The sequence below is a fragment of the Spea bombifrons genome, chromosome 3, assembly GCF_027358695.1.
Source record: "Spea bombifrons isolate aSpeBom1 chromosome 3, aSpeBom1.2.pri, whole genome shotgun sequence".
Classification (NCBI taxonomy): Eukaryota; Metazoa; Chordata; class Amphibia; order Anura; family Pelobatidae; genus Spea; species Spea bombifrons.
This window is the reverse complement of record NC_071089.1, coordinates 80,727,960-80,750,952: the sequence shown is the minus strand read 5'-3', so window position 1 is coordinate 80,750,952 and position 22,993 is coordinate 80,727,960. Positions and strand designations below refer to the sequence as shown.

Genomic DNA, 22,993 nt, shown 5'->3' with positions numbered 1-22,993 from the left:
ATTAACTGCACAATTTTTCTACTCATGCACCACCAACAAGAAATGCTGTCTAATTCTCTATAACCCAAGGGAGGACTGGCATCTTTACAGCACGTGGGGCGAGGCCTAGCCAAATAATACAGGGGCCAAAGTACATCTGTCAGGAAATACACAACGCACGCTATTTTTCAAATTCTCCAGAGGAAATTGCGGAGACCCAAGGCACAGAAAGGATCCAGTCAGGATGTTAAGTGTGCCCTCGCTAGACTCTAGACAGGTGGCAATATTTGACACAAAAAGAAAAAATAAAAAATAAAGTCTGGTATTGGCCCAAGATCTTAAAATTAGAGAAGCCCATTGGGCATTCCCTGTGTTTAGTGTCCAGCTAATATCCTTATATTAGATTTTATTTATGGAACAGGCTCACAATGGCCTCTTTTGAATACTTTTTGTTAGTGCTCTGACCCCATTTATGTATTTATACCATAGGTATTGCGATCTCTCAGACTTTATATTTAATAATCTGATAATAAAGATAATTTAATTGAAAGTTTAAAGCGCGGTCCAATCCACGGTCCCCCGGTCTGGATGCATGCTATATGTAAGCATATACATACATTCAGTACGAATAGAGGGATCTTGTGAATGGGGCTGTTTATTAAATGTGTATTCAATAATACAGCACAGCCTCCGCACGTAGGCTACCATAATTCCACGAAATAATTCAGTCATCTGACAAAATGACGTCACTCAGGGCCTGGCATCTCGAAACGACCGCTGCGGCTTAGCGGATATCCGGGCGCTAGGATACACAGTCACGTGACGGGGGCTGCCCTTCCTTTTAGGGGTTGTCTTATTTTGGCGCATGTGTAGAGGTTCTCAGCAGGGGCTGTTTTGTGCACATGCGCAGCTCCGGAGAGACGGACACCGAGTGACAGAAACAGCTCGAGATACCGGCTGGGACTAGAGCCCGGACAAGTGAGGACAGGCCCTGAGAGGCCCAATGCGCCACAGGAGGCTCCGAGACAGCAAGAGGGAAGCGAGGGAGTGAGACAGAGTGGAGGACACTCAGTGTGAGGCAGAGACTGACAGGCCACACACTAAAGTGTTTATTGCCTACCCCCCCGAATGCATACACACATACAGCTTGGACTGTCTCCTCCACCCTTTACTCGTATCTAGAGCCCCTTCCCTAACTCTCCCCTCTCCCCTAAGGGCCCGGCTGACTATCTCGTTACCAAACATAGCTCACATTCAAGCATACGCTCCACACTCACCCCCACCCTTTATTCCACCCTGTCAGCCTTTATAGTTTGTGTACCTTCTCTGTGCCCATGTACCCCTTTGTATGACAACTAGAGGGGCTGGGCCCCTTCGTACTTCTGGATCTAGTACCCCTTCCCTTAGTGCTCCCATCTCCCCTACTGGACCACCATGGGGGAGACCAAGGTTATCTACCACCTGGATGAGCAGGAGACCCCCTATCTCGTCAAGCTGCCTGTACCCGCAGAACGTGTTACCCTGGGAGACTTTAAGAGCGTCCTTAACAAACCCAACTATAAGTTCTTCTTCAAGTCCATGGACGATGACTTTGGGTAAGTGATTGGGAACCTACAGGGAATCGCTGTCAGTTCCTCGAGCTGCCCCCCACCCTGCATTATTAGTTGGGTAGTGCATGATCAGACACAGGTTGATTACTCAGTGGGGGGCCCATGGAAACTTGGTTTGTTACTATCACACTTCTTTTTGTATAAAGTGACAATGCCTTATGTGACTCGGTTGTATGATACAATGGGCAGTATCGTTTATTGTTTATGTAGCGCCTAATGATTACACAGCTTGGAATGTTCTGTCTGTGGTACCTTACACAAGGCTGTAAATCAGAGGCTAGCTGCTAGGGTCAGATGAGATATTGAGGTGGTATCTGCATCTGGTCTCCTCTGCTAGGAACTGGAGTCATCTTCTACATAATGGAGCAACAAACATCAATATGAGCTTTTTGATCTGGAAACAATGGCCAAGCACCGCCAGAATGTTGTGACTTGCTGTTGGAGATCCTTATTAATGATTTTAGTCTCCCGTCCATCAATACACTGAAAGGGTTGATTTTGTGCAGGTCAAAGGATCTGTACGTTTTCTAGTGGATTTATGCACAAACTTGTCAAATGAAAACTTCTGCTTTTCAATGTTATGCCCACGTTGACTTTTTTTTATTTTGTGCAAACGTATGCATAACACTGGCCAAGTTTATTATATTTAACTGGAGTTTGGAGCTGTATCCCCCAGAAGTCAGAATGTAACAAACCCATGTTGGCTAAGGTTCCATAATGTGAAATTACATTCTTGTTGAGGTCTTGTGTGCAGAACAAACAAGTATCACAGAAAAATGGGGCTTGTTTCTCTCCAGTGCTGCTGCTTATTTTAAAAACCCAAGTGTCCTGGTTCATGCTTCAGTAGGGAACTTCTAGATGCTGATAACAGGATACTCGTGTTATTGTTGTGTTCTCCAATCTACCGGACTTACAGAAACCTTTAGTGATCTCACTGTTGTTGATGTTTGTGATAAGGGTATTGCGTCGTTTGTTGCCATTACCTAAATACAAAGGCACTCTCGCTTCACTCGCCCTTTCTTTCCCAAGTATTTCTTGAAGCTCTGCCCAGGTCTTTGTTCTGAGGGAGAATGAAGATTGCCACAGAAGGCAGTGCTGGTGCGTCAGACACCCGGGAAGAGTTTTGGAAAAAGTAACCATGTCTCCCTCCCAGTGTAAACAGTGGCAAATGTTGTTGAACGCTTACTGTTATTGAAACCTGTACTCTGTATACAGGAGCTCTGCGGGAGGGGTGTTTGGTGCACAGTTAAATCTTCTAACTTCAACATGTCTGCGTTACTGGTTTATCTCTGTGCGCTTCAGAGAGCATGTTTAATATTAATAGCGACACATGCAGCAGAAGAATTTTATTGCAGCTATGAACTTCAAGCATGAGGTTAAACCCACTATATTTATGCAAACTTTAACAAATCAGATGAATGGCTGTACACACAAGCGCATTGTGGGGTGATATATGGGGTGTATATATATACACATACATATATAATACATATATAATTTTATAATATAAATGTGTGTATGTAATATATAATTACGCATACACAACGCGACTTGTTTTCCCTGACATTCGCTGGTAGCTGTCACTTGTTTGTGTCAATGAACTATAATAAAAGCCTGTGCAAACATTTTTACCAGTATCTAACCTTGAAATGGTGGAAATGTCTGTTGCTGCTCATGCTGCTTTGCTTTCTGTGAGTTAGAAAGCAGTTCATGTGGATATTTGGTGTCGTTCTCGCGTGGGCTCCCCTAGAAATGCATTGCAGGACCCGGCGCATGCCCAGAGAAGCAGGTAAACTTTTATTTGAAGGTAATTGGATTCACATGATGCTTCTGTTGAGACACAACGCAGATGCTGTTTTGAAGTTGGGTTCTGGCGTTATATGGCTTTGTATGGACGCATTTTATAATTTAGTCTCGATATTCTGGTTTTATGAGTTAAGGATGTGAGATCTATGGATCACGCATATTAGAAGCCAGAATTAACAGCTGGAAAGAATGCGTGCCTTTTGGTTGCTTTGTTATGTGCTTTGGTTTGCATTGTTTTGACACGTCTTTTTGTTTCTCACTTCGGGGTTTATTCGTTAAAACAGCCGTTGGCACAAGAATTATGAAGAAGAGTTGTAGTTTTAGCTCCCTTAATTAACTATACGTTATAAAAGGCTGTCCCGGTGTAATGCATGCTTCAGGCCCTGAGATGACTTTGCGCAAGTGTTGCGGATTTAAATGTGAGTTATACAGGGAACTCAACACGATGATCCTGCCAACTCCATCCTTAGTGAATAAATCCCTCTGTGATATCAGTGGTAGACACTAATTAATGGTATGTTAGCGGAGCGACTGGGTGCTACCATTGGCATTGAATATTAGTAAGAAAAATAATTCGCACCAACTTGTGGCCGGCTCAGTGAAGTTTTACTCTGCCGCTGGGGTGCAAAAAGTGACTGAACAGGCCTGAAAGATGCTCTGTATGTGAGCGCCTGATTGAGTCTATTCTTTCTTCTTTTTAATAAAGATTTTATTCCTTTTGATATATGACTTGCTGCCATCGTAAAGGTAAACCTAATGGGAATGGCAGGTACTTTAAACTTTGATGCTAACCGATAAGGTGCTTTGGGCAGTTTATGGATTATTCAAGATTGGAACCATTTAATTTGTTGTTTTTTTGTAATTTACGTTGGTTGGGCTTTATTTTGTATTTTTCTTGATTTAAAGGTTTTGTTTGGTATGATCCAGCTACTTTATGAGCCCCCGCTACTTAATAGTTAAAGTCACCAGTAAACATGGCTTGGGACCCTATGCCTTTTATGATACCGGTCTCTGCATCTGTGCCGTTCCCGCAGTAGAAGTGACTGCCTGTGTGCGGGTTTCTTTCTGTGAGGTTTATTTAACCCATTTGTTGGACATTACGATTTGTGGTTTTGACCACCCACTGGCCAAGCTGCAGTAAATCCTCTCCCTTACAGCTATCATGGAAAACAATCTAATTATATTTCCAATTTAAGACAATGCAATACACTTTGTTTTCTTTTTACAGGCATAAATAACAAAACAATTCGGCATTTTAACCCAGCAGTTGGACATGTTTGTACTGCTGGCGGTGGGGAACCCCTCTGCTAAAATAATTATGGCTCCCTGCTGACCTCCTGAGTATGATGGCTTGCAGCTAGTGGCTTCATGACTTTGTGACGTTGGCTCGCTGAATGATGGGACTTTTAAGATTGCTGGAAAATAAATCTTATACGTAATGCTTTAAAATCATCCTGGCCAGATTTTTGACCATATTTGTATTTTATCAGGGAATTTTTTTTATGTGACGCTGTAAAAACATATACTAGAGCATCCGGTTTATGTGTGTGTAGGTGGGACGGTGTCTTTTAAAGTGTCTGACACCTTGCTGTCGTTAATAGTGTGCATTGTTTCATCCATACATACTGTTAGATATTTTGCAGCTATATAATATTTGTAGCCGCCCTTGCTATGATGACAGGGCGAGCCGTTGTGAGCTTGGGGTGTTTGGACTGTGTGCCGGGACTGTATCTGACCCAAAACACACATGCAGAGTGTAAAGGGATTTGTGCAGCAGCTGTGTGTGTGTGGCTTAGATCAGGCCGGGCTACCGCTGTGCTAGTAGCCATAGTTCACCTAACCATACTTGGCATGCACGGATTCGCACTTGAAAGGTCTATTTTGGGTAGGCGCTGAGTATGTCAGTTCGTTGGGTATATTCTCAAACCTCTACATACTTGACATATTCCCGTATAACTTGTATGCTTTTCTGACCACTTCTATCCAGCGTGCCAACTCTTCAGAGCCGCAAGGCAGTGTGGGAAATAATCCAAAGTTGTATGGTTTCTCCGCCAACCCCGCACGGAGGCTGGGGGAAACAAAGGGTGGAGGAGAGCGCCTGTGCCAGGATACATCTCACACGATCTGGGATATTTGTACTAGATCTTCTTCCTTTGTGTTCATGAACCTTGAGGATACTTGGACTACATCAAAAAGCATCAGTTTTTAAAAATATTTTTATTTATAGAAAAGTAACTTTGCTACAGAATGATCTTTCCTCCATTGACCATAATAATAAATTTCATTGAAGAAGTCGATGTGTCGGTTGCTATGGTGACATTTGGATGTTTCATATAGACTAGATAATAAATAAAGGAACTCCAGATGCCTGACTGACCTGCTGAGGAGATGAACTCTGCATCCCCCGTTTACTAAGTGAAAAGACCATGTTATAACATCTGCTATTGGCCATGTAAATGTGTATTACCTTTGTTATATATTCCATGCTGTTTCTATTTTATTTTAACCACATCTAGTAGAATACTATCCTACAATCGTATATATCAATATTTAAGTGTAGATTCACAGAGTTGGTATTGCGTAAGTGACCGGAATCCTATGCACCTGTAATGGTAGCGGATGGAACAGATTTCTGTCGTCGCCTCTCTTCTGCATATAAACACGTATTGTTCCTGGGATGTCTTTGTGGGAGCGTAACGTTACCAAGGCAACTGGCCAAAAGTGCAGGGCTCCTTTACATGGACTGCAGCCAGAGACCAATGCATATGTATATTAGTATGTGGCGGGGGAGCTAAGCGTGTATTCAGCAGATGTGTGGAAATAAGTGGCCTTGGTACCCACTTTGTTTTTATTCTTCTAAAACTTGTTCTCCTATAAGTAAAATCCGGTAAATAGGGTTTCTGGAAGTGACTCATTTTCCATTTTATTTCGTATACCGATAAGTTTTCATATTCTGTATGTTGTGAACATTGTGAAGCTGTTTAATATACATAGCTTGGGGATCGAGAGAGAATGAAGGTAGCATGCCGTATATGCATTATATGGCAGTCAAGGCTCGACGCGGTGGCCTGGGGTGTAGTGGGAGATGCAAAGGCCAGGACTTTGCTGCAAATTTTAGCGCTCCTATTTTACACCGTCCACCTCCTGTCAGGGACATTCTCACACTTACTCTCTTACATATCTCTTGTTTTTCATTATAGTTAATCTCAAATGTGTTTTTTTTTTGCATTGGTAGTATCACATATGTATGTATATAATATATATTCACATTTTCTGCATTTTTAAATTAAAACTTGGAGATTTCTGTTTTGCCACAAAAAAGCCAACCAGGAGTCCCAATTCCCAGTATGTCCAGACATCAACCGGATGAAGCTGTGACTATATAGGTCTGAGTGCTTTAGTTTAGAAGTTTTTATTAGACAAACAGGTGGGGCAAAAAGTTTAAAGTGTTTTCCATCTGGGAAATGTTATGTCTTTAAACACATCTGTGTTACGCCCAGTCCTTGCCTGTACGCAAAAACTGTAGGGACTAAACTTTGCCAAGGACCTTGTGGATGTTTAGAGCCAAATCCTTTTCTGAAGAAAAAAATCTAACCGTGCGTCCTCTTTATGTATAGTACCGTGTTAAGGTTTTAGGCAGGTGCGAATAAATGCTGTAACATAAGAGTATAGTTTTATTTTTTATCATTGAGCAAAATGCAAAGTGAATGAACAGAAGAAAAATGTAAATCAAATCAATATTTGCCTTCAAAACAGCAGCGATTCTTCTAGGTACACTCGCACACGGTATTTTTTAAGAACTTGTCTGGTAGATTGCTCCAAATATCTTGATGAACAAACCACAGTTCTTTTGTGGATTTAGTTAGTTTAGCAAGTTGTCAAGACTATTTAAGTCTCTGCCTGGATTACAGACCTAGATAGTCTTGAAAGCTTAGGCAGCCTCTGTTTCTTCGCACTCCATATACCATATTACTCGATTATAAGACGACCCCTCCCTTTTTTGGGGAAAAAAAGAGAGCCTGAATATAAGATGACTCTATAGGAAAAAAGTTTTACTACTAAATGCTAATTTATGTAAACAATTTTTATTTTATTTTTTTAACAAAAGCTATGATTGAAAAATTATAATTTGTTTTTATTTCCTTTTATTTTCCAACCTGCCCCAGAAATGTCTTATACCCCCTATATGCCACTGTGCCCCATGATATGCCTTTTGACCCCCTATATGCCACTCTGCCTCCAGAAATGCCTTATACCCCTATATGCCACTCTGACATATTATGGGGCAGAGTGGCATATAGGGAAGTATAAGGCATTTCAGGAGGCAGCGTGGCGTATAGAGGGTTAAAAGGCATTTCTGGAGGCAGAGTGGCATTAAGGGGGTTAAAGAGCATTTCATAGAACACTCAGAAATGCCTTATACCCCCATTTAACACTCCCCCCCTCAAACATACCGGTCCTTCTGACTCCCTGGTGTGTAGCCGGGGCAGCAGGTATACGTCTACGCGATTAGTGTAGGCAACTTCTGCTGCAGCCGGAAGGAGGTGCGGTTAGCAGCGGGGGCTGTCTGCATCCAGCGCGGATACACCCTCCGACTGTCAGAGAGAATTCCCTCACCGGTGCGGGTAGCTTTCCTCACTGACAGCCGGGGAAGACAACCTCCCCGCACCTCCTTCCAGCTGCAGCGGAAGTTGCCTACACGAATCACGTAGACGTCTACACGCTTCCCCGGCTACACACCATGGAGTTGGATGCACTGGTAAGTTTTGGAGGGGGGAGTTAAATGGGGGGGCATAAGACAGGAGGATCCAGGTCCCCTGCAGCACTGCGGGGGATCTGGATCTTACTCTCATAGTCCGATCTCTATTTGAGGTCTGATTATAAGATGGCTTATCGGATGGCTAATCCCCTGTGATGCTTCTTAACTGTATTTATTGTAAGGGCACACAGTGTATGCCTGCCTGTCATTAGCTACATGCTCTAAACGTAAGATTCTTCTCATCTATACGAATTTCCCTATGCATTTAACTCTGCTGTAATGTTGCTTAAAGAAGAAAACAAGAGGGATTGCATTATGATGGGTTTGTGTGGCTATGCTGAATCAGCTGTTTGCACCTGGTTACTAGAAAGTAGAGCTATATTGTACAAGTCGTCCTTAAAATCTGTTCTTCCACCTGTCTGACCGACTCGCTCCCTCAGTGTACTGTCCAATAACTGGTATTTTTCTCTAGTGTAGCCACATTCAAGGGGTTTATGTGGAAGCCCCTTTTGCAGTTAGATCTGTTGGTTTTAACATGTTATAAGGGCTACAGAGGGGAAGGGAGAAAATGAAGAAGCCAAATGATTGACCCCAACTAGAGAAATTCCCTTTATGAAAACTCTACGTAAATCAAGCAAAGAGTAGCAGAAACCATTCATGCAATTTAAAAACACCTAAAACTAACTAGTTAGTAGATCTGATCAGTCCTTGCCTTATGAGAGATTAATAAAGCTAAATTAAACTTTGTGGTAGGTAAGTGTCAGTGGCATGTATCTGAATGTGGCAAGGCGATCCATGACCTGTTCGGCTTTTGCAGTGAAAGTGTTGGCGTGTACAGCTGGGCACACTGAATCCGTTTCTCGCTCGCTGCTATTACAAGCAGACAGGAATCTGCGGCTGGCCCGTTGCCTTGTAACATAGCAGCACCCCCTCTCCCCAGTATCTGCCAGACTACTTGAGGTCTGCGAGCAGAACGTCCAGCCGCAGATGTGAACGTCTCGCACGGTGGGAGAGCACAAGGGGACTTCACTTCGCAGGAATCCCTTACATTTTCCACTCGCGAGTTTTGTGACCGCTAACCACTAGCAGACAAGAATCTCTTCTCATACGTCCGGAATATTTCAGATGCGTGATCTCTACGAAGAACTGGAAAAAAAAAAGGGGGGAAAAAGCACCGGCGGAACGTTAACTACATGTAAAGATATTTACACAGGTTGGACCTTCTTGGCTAGCCTTCACAGCTCTTTATTTCTTTTTATACGTCTTCCAAACGGAATGAAGTGGCCAGGATGATAAATTAAAATGTAATAAAAACTAATTGGATTGTAATTAGTTTGACTTTCATCTGAACAGGAAATAGAAGTTGAAGTCGCAAGAACTCCTCTAGCCTTTAGATATGATGTTGACCAGTGTCAAGAAACTTTTATATGAGATTATCATGAAGGCTGAGTTACAGGGAGCTGCTTGCGTTTTTACGAATATCTCTTGTTTTACTCATTTTTATTTTTTCAGTTATTTTGCATGAGCTTAAAGCTGGTTTTAGTGAATCATTTTTAACTGTTTATAACACACAAGCCACAAGGGTTCTAGTTCCATGTGCAAAAACATACCAAGTTCTTTTAAGACATGCCTGTTTAATTCCTCATTAGCTTTCTGAGTAGAGGGGCCTATATAATTAGTGTTTTTTGTTATTAATGTTAAATGGAAAGATCTGTTTCGTGTTCTTATGGGCCAGCGTTTCCCTATTTATTATTGTTTAAAGCCAGCATATTCTGCAGTGCTGTACAATTTACATATGGGTGTTAACATATTAATAACCCAATCTAGGTTTATGGCAAATTCATACAAAAAGGCCAAAACGGTGGGCTTACCCCTGCCCGGCTTGTGAGCTAAACTGATTTCTATGTATAATTGCAACTGAAGGGGCTGAAAAGAGACGGCGTTCTATAGCTAAGGGTTTCTGATTTATTTTCTTTCTTTTCTGACAGGCCATGTGTGCCTTCCTAGAGTTTATGACTTTAAAATATTGTACTCAAATGAACTCTGTTTCGGAGCGTTACCTTAAGTATAATGTAATTAAGAACTGCCAGCAAATGACTAGAGGATATACCAACACTACATCATGAGGTCACGTTCATGACCACAAAGCAGTGCTGATAATTGTCTGAAAGCCACATGGTTCTGAGTTTTGCAGCCTTCTCGAGGGGTGATTTATCTCCCACACCGTAACATGTTTCTATGTTACTGGGATACGGATAAAGGGATCGTCCTCCTAAATGCGAGATGAAGGTTTTACATAGTAATTTACAGTAACCGCAGCGCAGTCTCTTAACCAGGGCCAAGTATAAAAAACAGACACAGAAATTTAGGCTCGCTTTTGCCCCCCTCGTCTAGTATGTTTGTAAATCTACTTTAACGTATTAAAAACCTGATGTTATTGCCTTTGGATTTATATTAACTTTTTGGATAAATAAAGCATGCGTACGTCTGTTTAAAAACCCTGCTTTTCATCGTCGATTGTGTCTTTATTTACCTAGTATGATATGTAAATATGCTCGTGTGCCAAGGGTTGGATTAAATTCCCATTATATCGCTTGTAACCTATTAATTATTCATAGCCACTAATTTTGCCAGCAGCTGCCCTGTATAATAGCTTCCTGAGGGATGGCGTGTGCACAGCGGTCAGATCGCTCCGGCGGTGGAATATTCCTGTCGTTGTGAAGTCGCCTCCTCTGCCTGAAATCCCAGTCTGAGTTGTGGAGGAGCTCCTAGTCACACATCCATTAACCAGGTGCAGCTCGAAGAGTCCTGCTCTCCTGCCGAGATAAACACTTTCCAAGGGCTCGGTTCTTTTGCTTAGTAAGCACATTTGTGGTCTGATTTGTGTTGGCAAGAAAGCGGTTTCTTCAGTAGACTGGGGATGAGAGTGAAGCTATAGCAACCTATAAATAACAGATTTCGGCTTTCACAGCAATCGCGTGAGTTCTACTGGAACAATTCTTAGTTCTTTTTGGTGGGCGTTCTCACTAATAGGGCGTCCTAGACACGAGTTGTGGGGACACTTTCTGAATAATTATACTTGTGGCACATCTCGGACAGGGCATAGAAAGCCACTTTTTTTATCTACTTGTGAATTTCTTAGCTTTTCGCACTCCAAAGGAGCAATCAGACCACATACTTCTACCATCCCTAAAGATGCTGCTAAGGTTTCTTTTATCTTAGTGGCACAAAACCCCAATCTTTTAAGATGTTTTTTTTTCGTCTTGGTAACAACATCTTGATGCCTGCAGTTTACTGGGTCTGATGTCGGAATAGACTGGCTGTTGCAATATACACTGGGATTCCCTTTTCACCATGTTTTTTAGCTTAGTGATAGTCTGGCAGCTGGACCACATAGCTGCTGGCTATCTTAAAGAAGAATGTTTCTTTCTGCGTCCGTAAAGACTTGCAACCCCTCTGTGTCACCTGTGTCACATGACTCTAACTATATTTATTCTGAATAACCTGGTTTCTAGGATTTCACCTGTTAATAACCTTTTTAATGTCATACTACAATTCAGGGTTGATGTGCACCCAAGTAATCAATTTTCTGTGTTTTTTTTTTTTTTTTTTTTTTTTCTTACATGTAAAATCATTACACATCTTTTAAAACCTTAACGCAAAGAGGATTGCAATAAGAATGTCTTTTAATTCACGTTAAGATTAAGGCAGTCGCCGTCACGTATTTTAGTGGCTCAAATTGCTTTACCAAACATTTTTTTGTAAATTTCTGTAGTTATATTCTACTTTGTGGCAGAACTAGTGTAATAGTCCAGTTCTTATCTCCCCACCTTTACAATCAGAAGAATAGGTGGTTACGATGGCTGCGTATAATATAGTTTGTTTCCAATAGACTTCTGCTAATTTAGTTATATAGGTTTATTTGATCCATCATGTCAACAACAACTGTAACTTGCGTAATGCATGTATCAGAAGTGATATCTGAAAATAATTTGTTCGGCCTCTTGCGCATGAAAAAAGGCATTTACAGGCAGGCCTACGTTTGTTTTTTGGAGTCATTATATGGCCTGTCCATGGCTTCCTTTTATGTAGATGGAAACTAATGTTAACCAGTGAGTATTTTATGTGTGTATAAGAGTACTTTTCAAAAACCTGACATGTTGGGCTTTCAAGCAGACCCTTATGACACTATATCATACATACATACATACATACATACATACATACACCCATCCATCCACACACCCATACATACAAACATACATACATACATACATCCACCTTACCAGCCTCTTGGCTAAATTTCAGGGTGCCTGTTCTTGAATGTGTCTGTTATATTGCAGTAGAAGTGACGTTCCTGAATTTCTATTTGCTTCATATTCTACTCTCCAGGCCAGGCTGAACATTCTGTGTTGGGTGGGTTTGTACTGTACTTGGGCTGAGTCCTCAAGCGCTTGTGGAAGAATACTACGGAAAGCGCAGAAGTATTTGTCGTAGGGTGATTTGTGTCCCGTGAATGTTAGCGATGGGCACCACAGCGGACAGGTGCCTGCAGAGCTGTTTACTCACATACCCTCTGGTGGCAGCTGCTCTGTCCCTAGGGGTGGGCGAGAGTGCATGAGTGACACTTCAGTATTGAGATCTGGCCCCTCGCTGTCACTGGGGGAGGGGCGGGATCTGCAGCTCTCCAAGGAACAGCTGTGAGTCTGGACTTCCCCTGTCCGCATTGTGTGCTTTGTACCGAGCTTTCTGTTATACGCTGATTTGGGTACCTTGCCTGTTAAATCCAGCTATCCAGTTCCATGTCATATTTCTTACATTTGCCATTAGGGGTGAACTTTTGTGTTGGTGAAGCCAAATGTGTGAGGTTTCAATAATTATTTTGCTGTGTCTCTGTTGTGTGTGTGTAGCCTCTCAGAAACCCCCCCCTCTACGCTTCCCTTTGATGTACAGTCAATGAATTGTAGTTATTGTCTCTGTTCAGAATGAAACCAGGTTCAGTTTGCTTAGAGCTCTTCGTGTCTTGTAATGCACACTAGAAGCCGGTCAGATCAGCTTCTATATACCTGTTGCTGACAATAATTGGTCCAACATTCCAAAGAAAAGGAGGTATTTGTAGTTATGGGTAGCAAATTGTCTGTCAGATGCCACAATAGTTAGATGTTCTTATCCTGGGTTTTACTGTTGTTGTTTCAGGCTTCTGGATATAAAGAGGTACTCGGCAGTGTGTGCATCAGGAGGCAATTATTACATCTTTTTCCATCTGAATTTATTGAAGTTTGATATTAAAAATCTCAGTGACACTTCAGACGTTATATGCACTTCAATGCATGTGATAGCTGAGACTATAACAATCGCAAAGGGGCCCAAGGCTTTCCACAACATTTTGGAGTGTGTACTTGTGAGGCACTGATGTTTGATGAGAAGACCTGTCTAGCAATCGGCATTCCAATTCATCCCAAAAGTGTTCAATGAGATTAACCAGGGATCTGTGTCCAGTCAAGTTCTTCCACATCAAACTTGGCAAACCGTGTCTTTATGGACCTTTCTTTGTGAACAGGGGCACAGTCATGCTGGAACAGGAAAGGTCTTCCCCAAACCGGTGCCACCAAGTTAGAACTATACAGTTTGTCTAAAATGTTTTTATATGCTGTACCCCAAATGCTGAGAAGCAGCACCAGGCCATTATCCCTCCTCCACCAAACTTTACAGTAGCAACTATGCATTCTAGTACGTTGTGTTCTCCTGGCATCTGCCAAACCCAGATTCTTCCACCAGACTGCCAGATAGCGAAGTGCCATTTATCACTCCAGCAAAGACATTTCCACTGCTCCAGAGTCCAATGGTGTTGTGCTTTTACACCACATCAATCGACGCTCGGCATTGAGCGTAATGATCTTGTGGCTTGTGTGCAGCTGCTCGGCTATGGAAACCCATTTCATGAAGCTCCTGACACACAGCACTTATGGTGATGTTGCTTCCAGATACAGTTTGGAACTCTATAGTAAGTGATGCTATAGAGGACATGGGCTGCACACTTCAGCATTTAGCAGCCTCGATCTGTGAGGTTTTTTTTTTTTTTTTTTTTTTTTTTTGGTAGTCTACTGCTTTGTGGCTCGGCTGTTACTGTGATGTGGAAACGCCTAGGGGTAACAGCACAGCGGACTTGGGCATATCTAGTAGGGCAGAACTTTTACAGACTTGTGGCAAAGGGGGCATCCAGTATGACCCATTCTAATGCCAATGTTTGTCTATTGAGCTGGCTTACCAATATATATCTAACTACCCATAATATACAATTAGCGCTGACTTAGGAATGTTTGAAAAAAATGCTGTAAATTAAGAATGCTTTCAAAATAGACATGTTAATTTATTTGTATCATTTAACAAAAAGCAAAGTGGATGAACAGAAGAAATATTAAAATCAAATCAATATGGTGTGACGGCATCTGTTCTTCTAGGTACACTTGCACAAAGTCAGGGATTTTGTAGGCATACAGTTGGGTGTATGATTAAACAATTACCCCAAACTGGTGCTAACGATCATCAATTTAATATGTAGGTTGAAACATCCTTCGTTAACTGAAACAGTAACAATGTGAGGTTGCTGAACACAGTTCAATGTGGAAAGCCATATACCAGGGGCGTCCAACCTGCGGCCCTCCAGCTGTTGCAGGACTACATCTCCCATCCTCCTCAGCCAGCCCCTTAGCTGAAAGAGCATTATGGGAGATGTAGTCCTGCAGCAGCTGGAGGGCCGCATGTTGGACACCCCTGCCATATACCATGGAAAGACTAAGCACAGCAAGAAGATAGAAGATCTCTCTCAGATAGAAATTTCAAGACAGACAGGGTTTTCAGATGTTCCGTCCAAGTTCTTTTGAAGAAGCTCATAGAAATGGGCAATGTTGGGGGGCCGTAGATGCAGTGGTCGGTCAAGGAAACTTAGTGCAGCAGATGAAAAGCACCTCTTATTTCCCTTCACAATGTAAGAGGTCTGGCAGTACCATCAGCTCGACATTGGCAGAAAGCACTGGGACCCTGATACACCATCTACTGTCCGCAAAAGGCATGGAAGACTTGCATCCAAAAAGCCATACCTCTGATTTGGAAACGAGCCCAAGCCACTCAACTGTTCATGAAAACACAGGAACTGGGGTGCAGAAATATAGCAGCAGATGCTCTGGGCTGATGAGTCAAAGCTTTAAACAGTGGAGCATGGTTTAGGCTCCTTGCAAGTTTGGGGCTCCATTTCTGCAAATGGAGTTGGGGATTTGGTCTCCTCAGTGCTGAAAAGTACAGGCAGATACTTATCCATCAGGAAGGCCCCAAATGTATTCTTCAGAATGACAATGAACCCAAACATATAACCCAAGCCGTTAAGGATAATCTTTAGTGTAATGACGAACAAGTAGTCCTGGAAGTGATGGTATGGCCTGCCACACAGCACTGATCTCAACATTGAGTCTGTCTGGGATTACATGAAGAGAGAGAAGCAACTGACGCTGCCTAATCCACAGAAGGACTGTGCTCGGTTCTCCAGGATGTTTGCAAAAAACAAACCTGCTGAGTTCCTTAAAAATGCTGTGTAAATGTACCTAGAAAAATTGATGCTGTTTTGAAGGCAAAGGGTGGTCACACCAAATGTTCCTTTGGATTAGATTTCCTTTTCTGGTTGGACTTTAAATTATAAAATTAAACGATTTAAAAATACGGTATATTTTGAAAAGCATTCTTACTTTACAGTATTTATTCAACACCTGCCTAAAACTTTTGTATTGTGTATGTGTGTATAATTATATAATATGTGTGTGTCCTCATTAATGTGACATCCTTGTGACTTGTCATAAAATGGGAAAGTAACCCTTCAGTTGACAGACCGCAGATAATGTGGTTTTGTTCTAATGGATGATATATATGACTGAAATATTAATATTTATATATTTTTGTTTCAGAGTGGTCAAAGAAGAGATTTCAGATGACAATGCAAGGCTCCCCTGTTTCAATGGAAGAGTTGTGTGTTGGGTGAGTTTCATTTAATCAAAATACCAAATTTTTAATAAACTTAGGGCCTTCTTTTCTGTCCCCAGAAATGTGCCTGATAACTTTAAAGGGGAGCTTTCACCATTCCTCTGCGATTGTAAGGAATATGTGTGTATTTGTTGCAAAAGCGTTGTGTAAATAGTTACTTTATAGTTCTTTTTCAATGTTTCAAGTGAGCACTCACCTACTCATGATCGTCTGCTCTTTATAAAGGTAGTTTTCCCAACTTATTGCCTCTTTAGAGTTCCTAAAATGGCACAATTGCATCACATGTGACACAGGGTACATCATAATATTTATACAGATTTCTGCAAATAAAAGCCTGTCCTAACACAAACAAGGCAAAATGTATTTGTATTTGCAACGGTACTTCTCATGTGTAGTGAACACTGGATGTAATCCATTCACTGGCCCAAAATTTGTTACAAATGTGTAACAAATTCTGCTGGAAGGTGGAATATAAGTTAAACTCAGCTTTGATATGCATTAATTTAGATATGTTGGCTCTTTTTTCTGTTTTGTTTTTTATTGTACCTACTATTTATAGATGATACCAGGGTTTTTGTACATTAACCCTAAGTCTTTATCAAAATCACTTTTAAGAGGTAAAAAGTATTGAGAATTAAGTCACATGTAATGAAGCAGGGGTTTTAGCAATGATATGCTATATATCTTACACATGATACATATAAACACATTTTTGTTGGTTAATAATATAAACATTGGTGCACGTTTGTTTTTTTTTTTATGGATGGAGATACATGTGATATAGGTGTATTCCCCAAACATGTTGTGCTCCTAACAGGGACGTCAGGAAAGGACTGGCATAGTGAAGTAAATTTGCTTGCGTGATAGTTGGGGTAAACATTAGGATAAATTGTTCTTTCGTTAGTTGACGGAGATGGCTATATACTGCTAAGCTAAAAATGCTTATTGTGATGTTTGCATTGCCTGCAGAATTAACTTTGATTAAATTGCCTACTAAAGAGTACAACTTGCAGTTATAAGAGAGAGAGAGAGTTTCATAAAGAAATGGATCAGCCTAATACCTAAACCGATATGGCTTGTGGAGATTCCATAAGCTAACTTCGTACACACTTTGCATGTGTGTTTGATTTATTTCTCATGCGTAATCATTGTTCGCCCTGCCATAGTTAACTAACTAGATGTATATCCCAAGCAGTCCATCGCATGGCCGCTGGAAACTCTACAGGCAAGCTTTATCTGGTGTCTGAGAAAGGCGCTTCTACCTCCTAGTAGTAGATTGATGTTAAGGGATGATCTGTTTCTCTCCTAGTTTTTTTTCTCCCGTCTCTTCCTTTCCTTTGAACAGACTGCATTTCTGTGCTATGAGTCAGTATGCCCCGTGTCTGTCTGTCTGTCTGTCTGTCTGTATTAAGGCCGTATTACTGAGCACAGACTTTTCTGTCCTGTCACCCTCGGGTCACTTGAGGTAGTATGGTCATGTCTGCTTCTGCCTCCCTGTCCTGGTAAAAGTGTTCCTCAGAACAGCAGAAGAGTTCTTTCTGTAAAATTTTGGTTTACAAAAAAAGTCTCTGCGGTTGATGTCAACGTTCTACACATCTTATCACTTTGTGCCTCAAATTAGATCCATGTGTTCTGCCGGTTTTGTGTACACAAATAAAATGAAAATGAAATAGCTCTCCTCTGGTTTGGATGTGGGACTTCTGCTGTTCCCTTCCCTCGGTTCAGCTCGTGCAAAGTTGTGAAAACCATATTTATGAATCCATCAGCAGTGTGACGGACGAGTAACTACGAAGCACAAGACGAAGTACTTTTTGCTGCCAACGGAAATTGGTCATAGACCATCATTAAGCCCAGCTAGGCGGCATACTGTCTAGTCTGTATAGCCTATATAGTTTTCTAGGCTAGATTATATAATGACGATCTTTTGCCACTTTCAAAAACATGATTTTTCTGAGGCCTTGTGCCTCATACTTCCCCCGCGTGAGCCGCTTGAGTACGCGACTGGTTTAATACCGGCATATCTGTGTTCAGACACTACGGTGAACGCGTCACTCTGTGAAAATGCTGCATAGCACAGAAGTGTCCTGTTCTTCTCACCAATACATAAAACAGACCGTGTACTGGTCTGCTTTGCTTTGAGAAGCGATGCGTACGTCTCCTTGTGTGTGTATAATATATTAAACAGTCCTTCTCTTGCTGTCTGGCTTCTGTATCCTACCTCTTGTGTAGTCTGATAGAAATCATATACAAAACTGATTGTGATCAATCAATGGCTGTGATCATAGGCACAGACACTGTGTAGCAATACATTTGGTTAAAGGGAAGCTATGTTAAGTACTAACGTCAGCAGAGTTTTTTTAAGAACATCGTTATAAGATAATTGTAAAACTCTGGAAAGTTAATGACATCTTTTAGACAGTAGAAATCTTGATGACCGTGACATTCAGACATAACTGTGGAAAGATATCATGTGATCTATGTGATGCTTGCAAATCATCTACCAATTGTCTATGAAAAACCCAAGTATGGATGACATTTGATGTTACTTTTACTTGGGCATTTTTTCTAAATGTAGCAGATAAGATCATGGTGTACGAGGGATGCACGTACTTTTACACTGTTATTGTGGTTCATATTTGATCTGACTTATTTAATTTCATCCCCTCAGCTTGTCTCTGCGGAAGGCTCGCAGTCGGACGCAGGCTCTGTCTGCGCCGATCTCCAGTCTGACTTGCCTCCACCGATAGAGAGAACTGGAGGAATTGGAGACTCGCGTCCACCCTCATTTCAGTAAGTGTTTATGGTGCTACTTTGAGCTATACTCCACTATGCTGTCAAAATGGGGGGGTCCCTGCTGCTGCTGTGTCAGCAAAGGGTTTCGCTGTACCGCTGCCCTCTGGTGGTGGATCACTTGACTGCAGGGTTGTGTTAAACGGTATCTGAATGGATTTGGGCTTTCGTTGGTAATGTGAAGGATGCTCAGTGGTCTGTCTGTGAAAGGTAAGCTAAAAGTTAAAGTAGTGTATGCATGCAGAAGCTGGAATCAGATATTTTTGCAATTATCAGGTCTCTCTTTCCAATATATGCTATCCCCTACACCTGTCTCTTCCTCCCCCCATTCTGATATCTCCATCCAGCATCCTCACTATCACACCCGTCAAAGAATTGTACCACTTTATCCCTAATGTAACTTCCCTTCTCTAAACCCGTGAATGTCTATAGTGGTTGCTTTGCATTTAGAGATATTTAATAGCTTTTTCTCCCAGGTCTCTTTTTTTTCCTGTGTGTTAAACAGTAAAATGTATGATTTGTTAAAATAAAATACTTGCTTTACTTAACATTAGAAGAGTCCTTATGTCAAACGTTGCATCCAAATGAGACTCACTATTGCAAGGATAAATTTCACAAGAAAACAAATATTAGATTGTGATCTAATGATACACAATGTAATCATATGTTTGAAACATTGTTCAGTTTCTACCGATGTGTTGAATTTTTCCCATGCAGCTCCAAGAAGAAACAAACCAACAGCCTATGTGTGTGTAACAACAAAGCATGCGGATATCTTCATTTTGGTGTATGTTGTGTTAAGCGGTCTTCTGCACTGAGAAACGCCTGATAAAATTGTCAAGATAAACAGTCCCTAAATTGTATGCGTAGCTTCTGTCCGCTCTTTAGCCAGTTTACTGTAGATGGAAAGTAGCAGCTGCTGACACTCATGATTATTTTTTTCTCTCAGCCCAAATACCCGTGGCAGCCAGGAGAACCTAGACAATGAGACGGAGACTGACTCAGTTGTGTCTGCACAGAGGGAACGACCAAGGAGAAAGGAGGTGTCAGAACATGGTGAGACTTTTCTTCTCACAGAGGTTTCTCTTATTAGTTAAGCGTTGCTAAAGAAGCTAAACTAGGGCTATTCAACACCGCTAACTGACTTATGTGGGCATGTATCAGAGTGATACACATGAATGAGTTGATTGCTGGAACATGGTAGGGATGGCTTTAGTTAAGAATGATAGTTCTGTATTGGGAACTGTAATGACGTGGATACAACATGCCCCTGTGACTCAACATATGGACTGTAAAAACAAAACAAAAACCAGTGGTCCCAGATGTACTTTTTGTATATATGTCAAAGGTACACATAGAAGGCTTATAAAGAGTGTAATGGTTTTGCTAAAACACTCTGTACCCCTTCCTGTAAGTGATTAAATACTGCCTTAAATGGCCTACCTTGCACTTTATATATTACAGTTCTCTTGTTTTGTCTGTTTAAGAAGGATCACAACATTCTAACTCCCTGGTCAGTAAAATGTGTAAAATTCAAAAGCTTGTCATGTTATGTCCAATAAAAATTCCCTAGTACTTTTATCTTCCTACTTTTAAAGGAAGGCAATCCAGTCTACCTGATCCACGTTTTTCTAAACTACTTAGGCGTGTAACCAATATTCTCTGTTTTAAAACCCAAGCCACGCACTGGGTAGGCCAGATGTTGCAAAGCTGTTTGCTGCTTACAGGGTTAAAATGCATTGAGGTGGGCCCTGACCTTATGAGGGTGCATTTAAAAATCCTGGTTAATATAATACCAGCTATCGAGATACTGTGTAAGGGTTCGGCCCCTCTGTAAATTCCTGCTTTATTTAATACCAAAAGTCCTAAGGAGAATCCGTGCATAAACCTGCTGTGCATATTTTTGGTAAGATCATGTTGGTGACTGAGAGTCTAGATTAGTATCTTATTTTACGGCTCTATTTCTTGGAAAGTCTGGCCTCTCATAAAGCAGCAATGACCGTTTACCTTTTTAATACGAATTAGTGATGGAGCACAATGGTAACACTGGGAAATCTCACTAGTAATACTTTTTTTTTTCTTTCTATTTATTATTTGGGTGGAGGATATGCTAGAGGCCACCTGAGTCTAGCCTTTTTGCCTGGGGCATCAGAAACTGAAATCTGTCCGATTGTTCTTTTTGGATTAATGACTGATTTGTGGTTCATTATTTGAATCTGTATATTTTGGTCCTTTGATTGCTGGAGGGGTGCAGTTGTTTTGGTAGATTGGAAGGCTTGGGGTTGTAATGCTAAATTAGTGAGTTGATGTCCTAGACATGGGCTTCTACCTACAGGCAGCCATAATTCTATGCTATGACCGTCTATCTCATAGTCAAGTGAACATGGATCTGCAAATGTACTTTTGTGGTGGTAAGAGTCCAAACCCCTCAATTAAAACCACTGCTGTTTTGAAAGTACCTGGCACAATATTGACAAAACCCAGTTTGAAAAAAAAATTAATTTGCTACTTAGTTTTCCCGCCAGTACAGAGACCCGGTGCTACTGACTGACAGATCTCAGCTGTGTTTCACTCAAACGTATGGATGACATGGTTTGACTTCCCCTTATACGTGTAGAGATTTAATTCTCTCTAGTTGTGTGCTTTACCATTTCCTTATGTATATTTTAATATATTTTTTAAACTGCATAATGTTTAATGTAGGGGAGTAATACAGTTCTAATAGTGTTCCTGTTACTTTTCAGATCTTCGTTCTAGTCTCTCTACTTCAATAAATTATACTACCCTCTCCTAATAAAATAAAGTCATATTTATGCTGTAATATATCCAAGGCTACTTGGCGTTATGTATGGGTTCAAATGTCAACTCAACATTAATTTACAGTAATTGTTAACTTTCTCTCTCTAGCTCATATTATGCAATTTTCATAAATGTGCAATGTGAAAGCTGCTAGGAGCAGAGCCCATTCCTGCTTTATTCCAACATATGTAGCCATGAACCATCAATTATGTGTAGATTGCCTTGCAAGCAGTTGGCACTAATGGAAAATATGTGCATAGCACATAAATAAATTAACAGTACACAATCCAACAACAAAACCGTGTTCAGTAACTCCCTGTCCGTTCTGGCTGCGTGGCGTCTGCGGGCTCAGTTTCACGTCTGTCTTATTCAGTTGTGATGCACACCGGCCGCCGGGTGTGTCGGGATGGACTCTCTGTGCCCTTGACTCTAACAGAGCTCACAATCGGCTCAATTTCCATTTATATGGTGGCTTTCTGAGCCTGTAAACATGCAGCGAGATGAACAGATAGATCACAGGGCTTCTGTAAGAGACAGATTAAGCCGATAAGTTGCAGTTGTTGTTGTAACTATTCTGGTAGTTTGCAAGAAACTTGATTGCTATATTTGATGTGATGGTGTGCCAGATATATTAAAGGTAAAGAGGACATGTTAATATTATATTGATCGCTAGCAATGAGGCAAAATCTGAATCTAATTCTGGGGGGGGGTTCTGATATCTTCCCCTATCAAAAGCTTTGTGAGGGTATTTAATACAGCTCTTGTCCCATTTTCCATGATCCCAGTGCCATTAAACACTTCCTCTACCCTCTGGGAGGCTGCTCATATTATTTGTAGCAAAAATATTCATCAGTTGTTTCGGGTCCTCTCATTTATATAGCACCAGCAACGTACGCAGCATTTCTTAGGGTATTTAGAACATGTTACGGTTTTATGGACAGATAATGTTCACGCACCTCTTTTGTCTTTGGGCCTAATCTAACGTAGACATAATGTGTAAATAATTATTTGGAGGAGGATCTGTGTTAAGCCGCACACAGTCTAGAGAGGAATCTATGCATCTACACAGAAAGGGTCTGTAACTTTGTCTTGGCTTAGAACATATGCTATATGCATAAACCCTCTTAACTCTCCAATGTTTGCATGTGCTATTTTCACTGGAAGCCTATTCCATATACCTACTACCCTCTTCCACCGCCCTGCAGCTGAATCTTTTGCC

General features: G+C 41.3%; 1 protein-coding gene across 2 annotated transcripts in view; it reads left to right on the top strand.

Annotated features, from left to right (window-relative positions):
- Window positions 1-1,203: 1,203 nt before the first annotated feature.
- Window positions 1,204-22,993, top strand: part of DVL3 (dishevelled segment polarity protein 3) — a 33,343-nt gene continuing 11,553 nt past the window's right edge. For both annotated transcript variants that reach the window (XM_053459285.1, XM_053459286.1), the window contains exons 1-4: window positions 1,204-1,574; window positions 16,110-16,179; window positions 18,854-18,975; window positions 19,925-20,031. In XM_053459285.1, coding sequence (XP_053315260.1) covers window positions 1,414-1,574; window positions 16,110-16,179; window positions 18,854-18,975; window positions 19,925-20,031 — 460 coding nt within the window. In that variant the 5' untranslated portion in view covers window positions 1,204-1,413. The remainder of the gene's footprint in view (window positions 1,575-16,109; window positions 16,180-18,853; window positions 18,976-19,924; window positions 20,032-22,993) is intronic.